This window comes from Corvus hawaiiensis, chromosome 8 (genome assembly GCF_020740725.1).
Source record: "Corvus hawaiiensis isolate bCorHaw1 chromosome 8, bCorHaw1.pri.cur, whole genome shotgun sequence".
NCBI lineage: Eukaryota > Metazoa > Chordata > Aves > Passeriformes > Corvidae > Corvus > Corvus hawaiiensis.
In genome coordinates, this window is record NC_063220.1 from 21,977,851 (window position 1) to 21,993,095 (window position 15,245).

The window sequence follows — 15,245 nt, forward strand, 5'->3', positions numbered from 1 at the left end:
CTTCACCTCTGATCTTTTGAAGTCCTGTGATAAAGGGTGCTTGCTTTTGGACAGCTTTTCAGTTAAATATTGCTAAGTGCTATAGTTGGAGAAAAGACCCTTGAGTTTGTAATATTAAATTTAAACAGTTTTCTCGGAAGGAGTTTACTGGGTGGAGGTACCGCAGGGTATATTGCATATTATCATATATCACTCTTCATTGAAAATGAGCTGTTAGATTATAAAGCCAGTAAGGGAGTAATTAAATTCTTAATTGGGGCTGATATTAGCAGAGGTACAATGACAAGTGTTTTAATACAAACAAAACAGCAACAGGGAAGCATGACTTAGAACTGCCTTTCAAACTAAGACAGCAGCTCTTGCTTGTTAAGAGCTCTGTGAAGGTGCATTTGTTCTCCTATACTCTGTTGATACGCTGACTTTTATATACAGGTAAAAATACCAGTTTTCCTAAGAATTTTTAAAGTAGCGCTATAAGAAAGTAATGTTTATATTTCATTTGCAGTTTTAACTCATTTATATTCACAAACCAGTAAATAATTAGTCTACAAAATTTTTTTTTATTAGTAGATCTATTAAATCCCATCACAGCTCCATTTGATACAGCCTATGCCATCAGCACTTTTTCCTGCTGTGGTTAGTACCACAGAAGAGAGGTGGGTTATTTATGCTCTATGCTTGTTTTTTTGTTTCTTAGATGTGCTCTTTCAGGCTTGTCTAAGAGCAGCATAATCTAGAATGGATAACCCACTTAGTGAAAACAATAGCAAAACACAGAGGGGTTTCATATTGATTCAAAAAAATGTTTTTTTAAATATATTTTATGCCAATTTAGGAGAAGTACATTTAAGGTATTTTTTGTGAATGATGTTGGTTGTTTAGCCTCATCAGTGTACAGTTTGAGTGAAAAGCTGTAGTCAATACTTCATTAGCAGCTTCAATAGAGGATATTAACAAGCGTCCTGTTATGAAAGTAAGAGGCAGTAATGTATAATCTGTAGAAAACCTGTTCACATGACATACAATTCAGCTACATTCTCTGGGTTGTTTTGCCCAAATTACCAGTTTATATTCAGACTCTGTACTTTTGAGGTGATACCGGTATCAGTAAAACCAGTGTACTGTGGCGTTTCTTTGTTAGTTTTGTTTTGCTTTGAATGCTTCTTGAAAGTGTAAATTAGGAAGTCACTAATACAAATATCTCAAGTGATGGAAGAGGCCCAAATATTGTGTCAAAATTGACAGATTTAATTCTTTTTAATTTGTGACTATTTCAGAAACTTGAAGCTGAGCAGTGGCTCATTGTACAGCTGTTTCTGAACTTTCCCATGAGGGAACCTTAACTGATAAGATCTTAACATAGGTTTTGTGGTTTGGCTGCTCATAATTAGGGGAAGGAAAAAGCCAACTATGGTTTGAGTTTGCCGTAGTGGTATAGGACAGAGTATAGTTCATGCTGTTTCCTGTCATGTAATCTCTATTAGGTTCTTTTGCAGAGTTTAATATTTTAATATTTGGGGCCTACAGTAATTTGGGAAAATGAGAAACATACATGGGAAGTGTTAGACTGTTCATCTGCTGAAGGACGAAAAAAATGCTTTCTTTTTCATCTGTTTCACTGGCCGTACCTTTTCCCACCTGCTTACCCTTCCACCATCAGTTCACATCTTAAAAAATCCAGCTGGCTTGAGACCCTGACCATGTGTGTCTATTTCTTGACTGATGTAAAACTGAGTAGAAAACGCAGGCTTAATGTGCTGTTTAAGTTTCCAAAGTCTTAAATCAGGACGCATCAGTCTCTTCCTATGGTATTTTGTGCTTCAGGATCTGCAGTGCTAGTGTAGTAGCACAGGTGAAGCTTGAGAATAGGTCTATCTAGTGTGTTAGCTCAAGAGCTCAAGCTTTTATAGCTGGATTAAAATAATCTTTCTTTGATCGTGACTTGTAACATCGGATTAAATTCTGACTAAATTAAATAGATAATCCATTAGAGTAGAATCAAAAGACCAAGTGAATGCAGTGAAGACAGTTTTTTAGGGCTTAATTTGATGCTTAATTATTCTGACTTTGGAGAATCTGTCTTGAGAGGTATCATGCAGATGCTCTGTTTGAAGATGGAAAGGTTCTTACCTAGATTACAGGAAAGAGCTGTTCTGCAAACAAATAAAGAATGATGGAATTTTGTTAATAGCACATTATTTGGAATTGAGTAGCCTTATTTGTGCTGCAGAAGCACTTCTGTAGTACTGTTGTTTTCTTCTCTTTAATGCCTGAAATGTACCTGATTTAAGACGATCCTGACTCTCCTCCGTGATATAACAAGTTGAAAAGTAACCTTTCTATATAGAGGACCATACTGTTATCCTTAGCTTTATCAGCATGTGGACTTAGCTAATGTATGTTCATAACTACCTTGGAATTCGTTTTGTAGTCACTGATTACAGGACTCTGAAGACTAGCTTCACTAGCTGCCTGATCTGTGTCTAAAGAATACATTTTTCTCAAGGTTGTTTCATTTGAATTTTTGTCTTGAACACAAATATTCAAATATTTTTAATGGAGTGCTACAGACTTCCTATTTTTTGCCTAACTTTCTACCACAAAGGTCAGTTTCTTCCTCATCAGTTAGACCTTATTGAAATTGTAATTCCTTATGATTAAAGTATTGTTTTTTTGCTGTAAGACTTTGCTGCAGGTTGATGCACGTATGTCATAATTGCTACAGTGATAAATGATATAATAGTTTAAATAGATAAAATTTTGGGCTGGAAGGAGAAGATTATGTGCTGTGCAGCTCAGTTGTATTGCTATGCTGTCGCATCTTGCAGCCATCCTGTAGAAAGGGGTGAGGTGTTTGCCTTGATCTTGTTTTCCTGAATTTGGTCAGTATGGATTTTCATGTGCAAGCTCAATAGTGACCTAAATTATTTGCGTTCTTTTGTGGGTTGAAAACTTGAAGTATCTTTAATGGTGTAAAACAGGAATGTCAAATCAAAACTTAAATGCGGTATACAGGTTTGGAGGTGGAATCTTCCCTACTCTCTTTTTCCATTTCCCCATGGATCGTATGGCTTCATTGGAAAGATGCTTCAGACAGTTCAACCACACCAGCAGATGCCCAAGATGGCTTTTCAACTGTCATCAGTACTGGTGGGCACCTACCTGTGAGGGCTTTTGGAGACGTTTGGCTAGTGTGTTATCCTTGATAAAATACATTCCCTCTGGAGGAAAATCTCCTGAGTGCTAGCAGATTTTTCTGTCCTGGCTGTCAGGGTTTACAAGTGACACATGTTAAAGTGCAACAATAAAAGGCAGAATCTGTTGCCTCCTAACAGGAAGCTGCTTTGTTGCTTTTTCTTGTGTTTTGGGGTTGGGTTTTTTGTTGTTCCTAGTAATATGAAGAAAAATCCTTGAAATTGTCTGAAATTCCAAGCCATTGTGAATATACCTGATGTGCAAATGGTATTAAAAAAACCCTAAATCCACAATAAAAAGCTGTATAATGCAGTTAACAGGTATTGTCCATTAAATTCCAAGGAAGGTGTGGAAAAAAAAAAATAAAAGGAGTTTTATTTATTTTTGTGGTATAGAATAAAGGATAGAAGTGAAAGGGGCAAAAAAATACTATCTTCCTGTAAAAGTTGTCTTCCATGTATATGCACAGCAGTACAACATGTTAGATTTCCAAAACTTTGCTTTCTTTCTTTGCTTTTGCTTTGCAGGGGCAAACACTGCTGCACAGTACAGTTGTAGGTTGTTGAGTCCTGTCTTTTCTACTACTGTATTCTCCTTTGATTAATGAATCATTAGATTTATTAATGGTCATTAAGACCATTCTTCATATGTGTTGAGGGCCAGTAAGAAAGGACTTCTTGGCTTTCCGACTTGGAGATGTTTTTATGCTAAATAAGATACAGGTATTTTCTCAAATCTTCTTGTTCTTGGATATAGAGATTTTGCAGAAATAGATGAAAACATCTCAGAGTTTCTCATGGCTATGTGAAATAAGGTACTCTACTGAATTGTCTATTGTCTTACATGTCTACACTATAGGGGCTTACCATTTCAAGCTGTTTGGGTAGAAGAAATTCTAAGAGCAGGCATTCCAGGTTTTCCCATAAGGATTTAGGAGGATCTAGCATGTTGGTCACTAGGTGATATCTGAGTCAGCTAGGACCCTTCCTGCCCTGCATTGGTCCAGGAGTGTATCTGGCATGCCTGGATCCCCAGAACTTCTGTCTGTATGTCTCATTTGCAGCTGTAATCAAAAGTAAGTAGTAAGTGTATTAATTTCTAGTACCAGAGGTAAATGATCTTCAACTTCTTTTCAGACTCTTTAAGTAATGAGTCTAATCTATTGCAATAAAAGCTCTACCAGTCAATGAGTGTGGTACATTAAGTAATTCTGTGGTTTAAATCTAATTACTGTAGAGTGCTTTTTAAATCAAACTTTTGCTGGCTGCAGGGCAAAGCATCTTAAGCTTTGTCAAATTTGTATGTTATGTAGAATTTTTTTAAGAGTGATAACTATGATCCTGCCATCTACAATATGTTCTGTATTTACGAGAGAAGAATTGCAGCTGTTGAAGTTGGTCAATTATATAGGAAATAATGGGATCAACTGTACTGGGATGCCAGAAAATAATTGTGTGTGTAAATGAGAGGCAGACTCAGTAGTGTGTGACATCATACAGTGAATGCAAGCTTTTAATGATAAACTAGGTACTAATTATGGAGCTTTTCTGTGCTACAAATGAGCTAATTTATAGACTGCCAGCACCTGAAGAAGGAAGTCTCCTAGGGGCAGAGGCTTGTGTATTATAACATATTTATTGGTTTGATAAAAGCCGTATTGCATTATCTGTCCAATTTAACCAGGAAGTATTTTTCTTATCGTTTAACTGTAAATCTCAAGAGGAGAAAACTGTAGAGTGTGATTGTACATTCTAATGCCACTTAGCAGTAGCGATTCAGGAATTGATGCAAATAACGGTTTTAAACAGCTTCCAGGGAAGAGAATTTTCTTTTTTTCTCAGAAGTGATTTTTATATGCCTTGAGGTACTCTATTTTTAAACATATTCATGCACAAATGTATATATAGAATGTTTTATTTGCACCACCATCATTTATATAATGATGTACCAAACTCATTGTTTTGTGAAGACTTAAAGATTTTGATTTTAAAAGTAGAAGAATGAGGTGCAGTACTGAGTGAGGATAGAAGAGAAAACCAGAAGACTATAGGGAATGAAAGAAAGGTGAAAGAAGAAAATACCCTGTTTACTGTAAACTTTAAATGGTAATGTTTGTTACTCAGCAGCTTCCTTTCTGCAGGTACCGTCAACCACTTAGCAGTGTTGAGGTTTTGTCTTTTCAAGTTAATTGAATAACTTGGTAATAGCTGCAGATACTTGGGCCAAAAGATGTGGGGTTGCTGTAACAAATGTCATGGCACCATGTCCAACTGCAGTAAACCAGACCTTTGTTACTGATGAGTTAGATGCCTTCTGAAATCACTAGCAAAATGTAGTGTTAGTGTGTTCCTCACCTGTGAGGTAATTATATGACTGGGCTATATGAGGAGTGGGAGAAACTCAGTAGAAGAGCCATTCTGGTCATTATGGGTTCTTCTTTTAGTTGTAGGGACTTAAGGAATGATTTTTGCACTACTATGCTTGTTCAGTGCTTGTTTATGGAATAAGTGGTAATCACCTGAACATCACCTGAATAACCCTGTGATGTTTGTTTTTGGAGGTGGGCAAAGATTTTTAGGTACTTAAATCCCAATTCAGATCCTGGAACCACAAAAGTATATCAGACTAAGCCTTATGGAAGGTTAAATGTTATGAGGAGTGCAAGCTATTTATGTTCTCTCTTTCTTTTGGTCCAATACTCTAGTAATAACTGGGCTTGATTAGGAAGTAGTGTAACTAAATAGCTTTGGAGGGTATTTTTTTTTTTGTTCTGAAGAATGGGAAAACATTTTCATAAGGGCTCAGGTTGAGTGGGGTTTTTTGTGCCTTTATTTTGTTTAATTGCTAGGAATAGTTTTTATTTCTTGCTAGGTTATCTCCCTCTTCATTCCCTCCCCAGTTTAACATGTCTGCTACTTACGACTCAGTTGTGGCGTAGGTATTGTACTGTGTGTCATAGTAAGGCTGAAATTACACGTGTGCATGATTCTGTTTCTGAAGGAGTGGACATGGAGGCACGAGCTACGTGTAGTGAAAGCGGTGGATGGGACAGGGCCCAGTGTTGTCTTGGGAAGCTCAAAACTTAACTTGTAAAGTTCTTTACCTCTTCAAATCACAAAAATATTCTATTTTATCTAGAATATGTGCGTGTACTTCAAGAAAATAAAAATCTTCTCTAGAGATATCAGTTTATTCATACTATTCAGGATTTTTCTTATGTGCCTACTTGAGAGTAGGCAGTTCTTTGCATAGAATGTGCTGCCTGTCTTGTCACTTGAACAGCATGGAAAGGTAAATACGTGTGGAAGCGATTAACATTGTGCTCTTGAGTTACTGCACATGTCTTTAAGCACATTTTTAGTGTGACTGTCTCTGTTTTGCCAGATGTTTCCATAGTGTGTTATGCTGACTTTAGGGCTCCTGTAGTAATATGCAGTGACACCATGCCCTGTCCTGAAAGAGACTGGGATAAAGACTTCAAGCTGGAGACATGCTCAGGCTGCTGAACTGCTCAGTGTGTCCTAGCAGCTACATATGGAGCTGTGATTGCTGCCACCTTTTGCAGAGTTGCTGCTGGTTTTGAATTCCTGTAGAAAGGAGTGTTGGTATCATTCTCTTGGCTGGATCTGTCACTTTTTTTTCTGTCAGGTAACTCGGCACAGGTTTTCCCAGCACATGGATGTCGTGCCTCCCAAGGTGTCTTTGCACCAGCCACCTGTTGCTGCTGCTGATTTCCAAGCTAACTAAATCTGGGAAGCCACCATGCTAAACTACATCTTTGTAGTTGAAAGTATTTGTTGAAAGTGTTGAAAGTATTAAACATAGCTCTTAAAACAGGAAGCTGTGAGGTTGTCATAGTAGCCTGAGCTTCTAGACACTTTATTTTGGTGGTCTTCCAGCTATTTGTCCATGTGAGTTTCTGTGGGCAGTAAGAGAAAGGAGTATGTCTGTGCCTCAAGAAAATGTATTGAAAGCAAACAGATCATTAATGTTGGCTTTTGCTCAGATCAAATGTAAATGCCTTTCTTATATTATGTATTAATGGTCTTCGTTTGTTTGGGTTACTTTCTAATGCAGAATTGTTTGAAAAGAATCTTTTTTGACTTTGTTTGGATACACCAAGCTTAATGAAAAGCAGTTTGAACTAGATCTGTTTAATGAGGCCTGCGTCTATCAAATTTACTGCCTTAAACCCAACTACAAATAAAGTGAATTAAAGACCAAATTATTTCAATACAGATGTGCATTGAACCAGAGTGTTATAATGATTAATTTCCTCAAGTGTTTAATTCCCAGTAGATTTTTGTGTCAACAGCCAAAAAGGAATTTATTGACTTTCAATTAAGCATAGTTTGGTCTAGTTGATTGTATTGTTCAAGTGTAAATTAGTGGGTGGTAGAAGACTGTGTTGTATTGGAATTTTATTTTGTCTTAAGCAAATTATCTCATGCCTTATTAGCAGTGCTTAAAATATATAGTTCTGACTCCTGAAAGAGATGCTGGGGCTTTCAGAGGTGTTAGGGTTTCTCCTATTCATTATGTAAGAACTTACATATTCAAGCAGTTTTCCTCCTGCCCAACCCTGAGTGCTGTCAAGACTCTCTAGTAGATTTGAATGTTTTGTGGCAAATTTGCTAGGTTTGTTTAAATTTTATTTTACAAGTGATGTTTAGGTTCAGTTTCAGCATACACAAATACACAGACCATTTTCTATCTGGGATAAGCATGGTCTAGATGCAAAACACTTCCCATAGCTTCCCTTCCAAGTCCTGTCTTGTACATCTGTTTCTCTGAATAGATGACTTTCATTTGTCTCTGCTTTTTATGGATTGCAGTCAGGAAACATGATTTGACTAATGTCTCCTGTCTAATACAAAGATAATGCTAGAGGAGTATCTATTTTTTTGGTTGTGTTTTAAAGGGCTGCAGATGCCATGTGGAGTAGTTAATACAGTGTATTTATCATTGTCAAAGAACTTGTATCCTCAAATGCATTCTCTTCTCCTGTACCCAAACATGCCATCAAAGTATCATTAGAAATGATAGGTGTTGAAATAGATGATCCTGATAGACCTTTTTATATTTCAATTAAAAATTGTGCTGTGCAATTTTTTTTTTTAAAAAGCAAATTTCTAGTTGGGCATGACAGCCCTCCAGTTTGAAAAATAATTACTCTTGGATCAAGCTTTCTGTTTTGTGCCTGTTATCAAGTTATCTATCAAAGAAAATAAGATGAACATTTAAAAGGTTCAGATCAAAGGCAACTGATTTAGCTGCACTGGAGGCTCCCATCTTTTAATTTAAAATGTATCTATGACTAACTGATTACCTCTTACATTTATAAAAAAATATTGACATCCTGCTAAAGTATGCAGTGACCTCGCTTCTAGCTGAGTTGTGTAGGTTTCACTGCAGGCACACTGAAAGCATTGATATTCCTGTAACCTTTTGAGGCAAGATATGTGTTTAGTGTATTAATGAGCTGGTTGTAGTGATGTACAGTAATTTCATCCTTGGGTAAAAACAGATGTGAAAGATTCTGTTTTAATATTTAATCAAGCTCAAAGCCTCTGTTGGCTTGTTTAAGTTGACCTGACAGCATTATACCTGGAAACACTTTGAATTAAACCCTGAGTGCTTGACCTTGTTCAAATAGTTGTAATTTAATAAGGCTGCTGTCTTTGTGGAGATAGTGCGGCTAATGGGCAAATCTTTTCTTGGCCAGGATTGCTTTTTATTGCAGTGGAAAAACTTGGTATCTGCTGTTAAAAAGATCTTAATCAGCTGAAGTAATAAAAATGAAATAAATAGAAAAAAGAAGTTTGTATGCGAGTTGCTAGTCCTAGATTATAGTTTAAAAAGGAATTCTAGAAGATACCTGCTTTGAGTGTCTTCAGCATTCGTTTGTTACAGGTTTCTGGCAATTACTGTACTGTAGCTCATCTCTTGCCAGAACTTTTCTTAGGGTTAGGAAGCTCTCTTTCTGTAGTCGTATATATATTGTTTTGGACTCAGTAAAGTCAGAGCTTGCATCAGTTTAAGGCAAATGGAATGCTTTTTAAAGTTTTTATTTGGTTGTTGTTGTTTGTGTGGGGTTTTTTGTTTTGCCTGCTTCCCTTCTTGTGCCTGCAGTATTTCTTCGGCATGTTTCTCAAAAGAATGCGCCAGGAAGAGGTGGGAGGGAAAGGCTCCAATGGTTGTGAACAAGCGTCACTCTATTAGCTAAACTTTTGTGAAAAGAGGTGGCAGTGGAGTAGAAGAAAGATAAGCTGTGAGCATCAAAGTAGATTTCAGCATGGTGTCTGGGGTCTAAATGAAGTAGGCTAGGTAGTACTGAGAGAGAGAGGGGTCCTGAGCAGTTCTTGTTCATTAAATGTAATCACAAAGCTGGGAATGAAATGAGAGAAAAACATCAGGATCCATATCTCCCTAATTCCATGTGTATATTCAAAGACTTAATGAAATCGTTAGACTTCCTGAAGACTGACTGGACAGAACTGCACTGCTGTTAAAATTTGCCATCAGATTTGACAGTTTATTTGACTGTCGTGTTTACCAGGGTTAAGGTTGTGTTTTAGAAATCCTATAAACTGCATAATTTAAATAACAATACTAAAATCAGAATTAGTTTGAAACAATTTTCACTCTGAAATACAGCAACACTTACAGCTACAGTGTTGTAAAATATTGTATGTTTGTTGCTAAAGAGTATTAGTATAACTTGAAAGTACATATTGGCAAGGACTATATCTACTTACAAGAACGCTTCCACATGCTGTAACAAACATGCCTCACTATGCCAAACAAAACAATAATTCATTAAAATCACTTTTTCTCACTCTATCAAAATAGAACTTTTATTCTGAAATTTAGTAAGGTAATTATAGTTTTAATGTAGTAGAATTTATATTGTGTAGGTTATTATATTACAGCTTTCTTCATATTCCTAGGATGCAGTTGATAAACATGATACGTATGGATGCATGCATTCAACACTTCTGTTCTAGAATCAAGCAACGGATCAGGGTAAGCTTGACCATGCATTATAAAGAATTACAGTAATACTGACTGATGACCCAGAGTAGATCCAACACACGGTCATTTCTTCAGTCATAATTTTTTTGCAAAGGCATTAAAAGGAAATAGCTGTTCATAGTCCTCCTAAACCTTGCTGAAGGTAGTTGTGGGTGGTCTTTGGCTTATGTGGGTGAAGAAAGGAAAACAAATTCTAAAATAACTGTTCTTTCACCTCATAGTTACTTATTTTATTGACACCTTATCTTTAGGGATTTTAATTGTTTCTGTAGTTTGAAAGCTTGATCATGGTTTGTCAAGCTCAAGAAGTGTTGAGTTTGCTTCTCTGATTTGTCATCACTGTTTTGTGCAGTAGCCTGTTTCTTCTGAAGCTTGTGTTTCTACTAAAACTGTAGCTCAAGTATGAGGACACTGGTGACAGAAAGTGGCTGTCAGCAGTGCATTAGTATTAGGAACCTCTGGCAAGATGTCAGCTTCAGTTTCATTCTGTGTTTTTGTGGATCTTCTTCAGATTCTGCTTTGGCTGTTGAAATGTTAGCTAGCAGAATTTTGGCACTTTATTGTTGCATGGTTTTACCTTGGAAGGCTGATGACGTGAGGCTTTTCACCTCCAGAGGACTATTGGAAATATGGTTCAGGCCCTTTGGTGTGGGAGGTTATCTTGGCTGCTTGCATGCTTATGTAAATGAAAGGGAGTCTCAGTCCAGTCCTTTAAGAACAGGTGTCCATTCTAGGCTTAATCACAGTAATTTCATGGTCTTGGAAATTTCAACAGCCTGGCCTGTTGATTCCCTGTAGCAAAGGACATATGTGAAAGTATTGCCCTTTAATATAGTCATTCCTATTTTGATTTCTTAGAACGTATCTGAAGCCATCTGATGAACACACTTGAGGAAGCTCCATGTGCTGCACTTGCTCTATGTGCTAAAAATACATTTCCCAGGCCTACTGCAGTGATACCACAGCAGGCTGGCAGGTTTCTTCTGTTGCCTCATTTTCTTGGTAGGACCTGGGACCTTGCAGGTAACTGCCTGTTAATTGGTGCTGGAGTCATGAAGACAGATGTGGCTGCTGCTTAGACCCAAGAGGTAGCAACTAATTTTGCTATTAGGACAGAGACTTCAACTCAGGCTTATTTGATTTGGGTGTGATTGAACCACTACCCCATCTTTCCCATAAGCAGGAGGAAAAAAAAAAAAGTAGTTTCAGTGTTGTGGCAGATTGACAGGTTTTGTATGGATAGAAAGTATCTACTTTCTCTGCTTCTTTCAGCAGTGCTAGTTTATTCTGAAATACATCCATCGTGGATACACACTGCTGGGTAGAGATGCTTAAGCTGAGTCTGGTCCAATATATGGAAGTAGTACTGGTATTGGAGCTACAATTCCACAGAGGGGGAAAATAGTACATTTGTTAAGGATATTTGCTTGCTGATTTACTTTCTGTTTTCCTACATTAAAAAAAAATAGAAAGCGGTTGCAGTTAGATTGCAACTGCAGTCAGCATCAGTCAGATGTACTTTGCCCATCTTCCCTTGGTAAAGTTGAACTTAATGGCTGGATCACACAGTTAACTTCTACTCAAGCAAAAATGACAGGTAGGTTTTATGGAAATGGAGAGTGGCAAGTTGATGTCTTTGGAAGCATTACTGCTGAAAGAGGAGTGGGGACAGCTCTATCTTCATCTTTGTGTTTGATACTTTACATAATGGTACAGGTAGCAGTCAGATAAAGAGTTAATATATGTGTACTGGATTATATGTTCCTTCTTGGTAAGATGGAGATCCAGGGTAAATAGCAAGGAGGAAGAATATTGAGGTTCTAAGTGTGAGCATGATGGATATATTTTGAGAATTTGAAGCTGAGGAGGTAGTGAAGATAGATAATCCAGTCAGAAGCCGATATTACTAGATGTGTTGTTCTGAGAAGTGAACTATTCATAAATGCCCACGATTCTAGGTTAAGCTAATGGTTCTTAGTGTGAAACTAAATACTTTCAAAATCTGATGATTTTAAGGGATATTTCATAGCTAGAATAAAGAGAGAAATCTGTGTTGTTTTTCTGCTTTTGTAGCAATAGAAGTGGATTTCACCGTCTTGTTTCAATGACGGATCTACATGTTCTGTGCAATTAGCCTGCTAAGATAGGCAGACGTAATGAGGAACAATGTTTTCATTTCTTTAGTGTGATGTTTCTGGCCTTTCTGACCTCTTCTCTCCCGTCTTGTTCCCATTACAGAACACTGGTTTCAAACCCCACATTTTTTCTGTTTGTGTACATTAATGAAAGATGCAATGCAGCTAGGAATTGCTTGATTTTATTTAATAAGATGATCATGGAGTCAAATTTAAGCCCTTTTATTTTTGTGTGGGGTTTTCTTTGGTGGTGGTTGTTGTTGCTACAGACAGACTGAACAAAATAGCCCAGTGAGTGGGTTTTGCTTTGGATGCACTTTTGGGCATGTATTTGTAAGAGATTAAGCTGGAATCTCTTGTATATATAACTGCCCCCCATCCTCTTAGATCTCATGTAATATAAGTACAACACATTATTCTTGCCTGGAAAGTGTGCAGTGATATTTTTGATTTGCAGGCTCTCTAGAAGCTGTAGACTTGTAATAAGAGTGGTATGCTTTCCTGTGGTTGGGATGAAAATTTTTTAAATTTACATATGTAGTACGGATTGGAGAACTGCCTTTGAATTATTTTGTTGCAAGCTTCTCCATTTAATTTGCCTTCCTAAAAAATCAATGCATACATAGGTAATTAAACCAGAAATCAGACTAGGTTAGTTTCCTCAGTAGGAGGTGCAAATAGTTTTACAACCTGTTTGTCATGACTACAGCTTTTTCTGAAGGTGCCAGCAATTAGCTGTGTTGATTTAGCCGTAAACTTGGTATCAGTACCTTGCTCTGTGCCTACAGAGTGATCAGTGTCACATTGAGTGCTGCATGCTAGGATCTATCTAACATAGTTCTCTAACACCAAGCCCAGGGGGGACTAGCAGCACGAGCAGCAGCTTGCTTTTGACAGCAGAATGTCCTTGTTGCTATTGATTAGATTGTTCAGTGAAGTGAAAAAACATTGATCCAGCTTTAAACTGGTAGTTATATGATAATCCTGGAGATGAATGAGTATCAAGTGGAATATTGCTGGGGGGAGGTGGCATGGGGGGAATCCAATACTGGTTTTCTTGTGTAACTAATAATAGGCTAATGACACTTGAAAAAAATAGATGTTTTATTATTTAGATCGACACTAAATTAAATGCAGCTAATAAATATGAACCAGATCTTTCTGCACAACAGATGTAAACAGCTGTAAAATGACATATGTCTCCTCTCTCTAATTTCCCAAATCCCTGTTTGCTACTGCTCTCTAGTCTGGGCACTGGAAGTAATGCTGATGTTTTCAGTGGTGGAGGGTTGGGGCATTGCTCTTGCAGTGTTTTGGTGTCTGATTAGTGGTTATGTTTGGCACTGAGCTGCTCTGAAATAACATGCTTATGTTTTGGAGCCAAAGTCAGTTCATCCTACCCTCCTATTACATCCAAAGCTATCTGTGTTGTGTTGGTTTTTCTTTGGAAAGCTAACTTATTTCTTCCTTTTTTCTTCCTGAAATGAAGATTCTTCGGTGATTGTGGGGTGGAATACTAGCTTTGAGCTAGATCTCCTAACACTTGGTCTCCTAATTCTCAGATTATCAGGCTATCGTGGATGAATGAGATGGCACTGCAGGCATTAATGTTTTCTGGAATTTGAGTCTGCTTTGACTTTTGCACTCAAATGTTTTACTTTGATGTGGGTTCTTCTTATACAGCTCCCTTAAGAATGAGAAAGGCGTCTTGAATATAGGATGGGAGGGTCCTCTTCCCCAGTCATTATTATAAATGCCATTGTGTATTGCTTAGCCAATGTTTCAGCATCAGTAGTGGAGAATGGCAGCACCTCTGTGTTCCTGGCTATGAGAGTTCTGGTGCCTGCTCAACCTGGGATCCAACATGACTTAGATTTGAGGGGTGACAGCATCTCAGAAGGTTGTGTTTGCAACAGTGTGCTCTTGAATCCTTGTTACTACTATGTTTCACCAGCTTTTAGGGTTGGGGTACTAGGGAGCAGAGTTAAGGGGTGCCCTGTTATTCTTGCACTGTGTACTTTTTTTACTCTGTAAAGATACGATGGCACATACTTTGAGGAAGATGTCATGCAAAGATCCTGTGTGGAGATCTCCGTTTCTTTGTTCGGTGTGGTTCACAGAGCCTTCTTCAGATACATGCAGCAACTATAACTTAGTTTAAGAAATCATATGGGCAGAGCAGTCTGCATGTCAGACTTGAAGAAATGCCAGAATTCATTCTCCTTCTCTGTAGACTGTTGTTGTTGATTTGGGAATAGGGATTGCTTCAGGATATGACACGTCCAAACTCTGCCCTACAAGAACATTGCAGTCTTGGATTTTCAGCGTTATAACTTACTTTGGGCAGGTCACATTACTTAGAGATGATACTAAGCTTATGGAGGCAAAAGTGGTTTCAGTGTTATTCCTGTTCTACAAAACATTATTTCGTTGTTTCGTCTTGGTGTGTTTCTCCACTGCTCTTTTATCTTAACTATGAGATCTAGTAGTCTTTCAGGAGGTGTTGACAGGGCAAATCCCCCTGCCCCCCCCACCACTACCCTTGAATTTACTATTAAAACATGAATAATCATGTCTTATGTTTACCCTTCAGTCTTGCTTTATATACTTCTTGTGATCAGATGATTATGTACTTAATTGAGAAACTAGAGGTGGCAAATCAATTTAAGTGCTTGGCTGTAGTTGTCCTCGGTATCGAAATCATGATGATATTGCAAAAGAGCCTGGTTGCATCAGTTACCTCCTTTGCCTTACCTGCAGATTTCAAGTGTATGCACCTGTGTGAAATACACATTTTCCCTTTCTCCTACCTCCATGCTAATCTGGATATAAATCTGTTCTCTTGCCCATGTTGTATATTTTGTTGCTTTAACACAATTT

The 15,245-nt window shown here is 37.6% G+C and overlaps 1 protein-coding gene across 8 annotated transcripts in view; it reads left to right on the top strand.

The window, feature by feature from the left end:
* Positions 1–15,245, top strand: part of KAT6B (lysine acetyltransferase 6B) — a 110,154-nt gene that overhangs the window by 21,287 nt on the left and 73,622 nt on the right. Inside the window, exon 2 of one of the 8 annotated variants that reach the window (XM_048310560.1) lies at positions 10,146–10,221. The exons of the other annotated variants lie outside the window; for them this stretch is intronic. Within the exon in view, the coding sequence (XP_048166517.1) occupies positions 10,146–10,221 (76 nt within the window). The remainder of the gene's footprint in view (positions 1–10,145; positions 10,222–15,245) is intronic. 8 annotated transcript variants of the gene reach the window in all.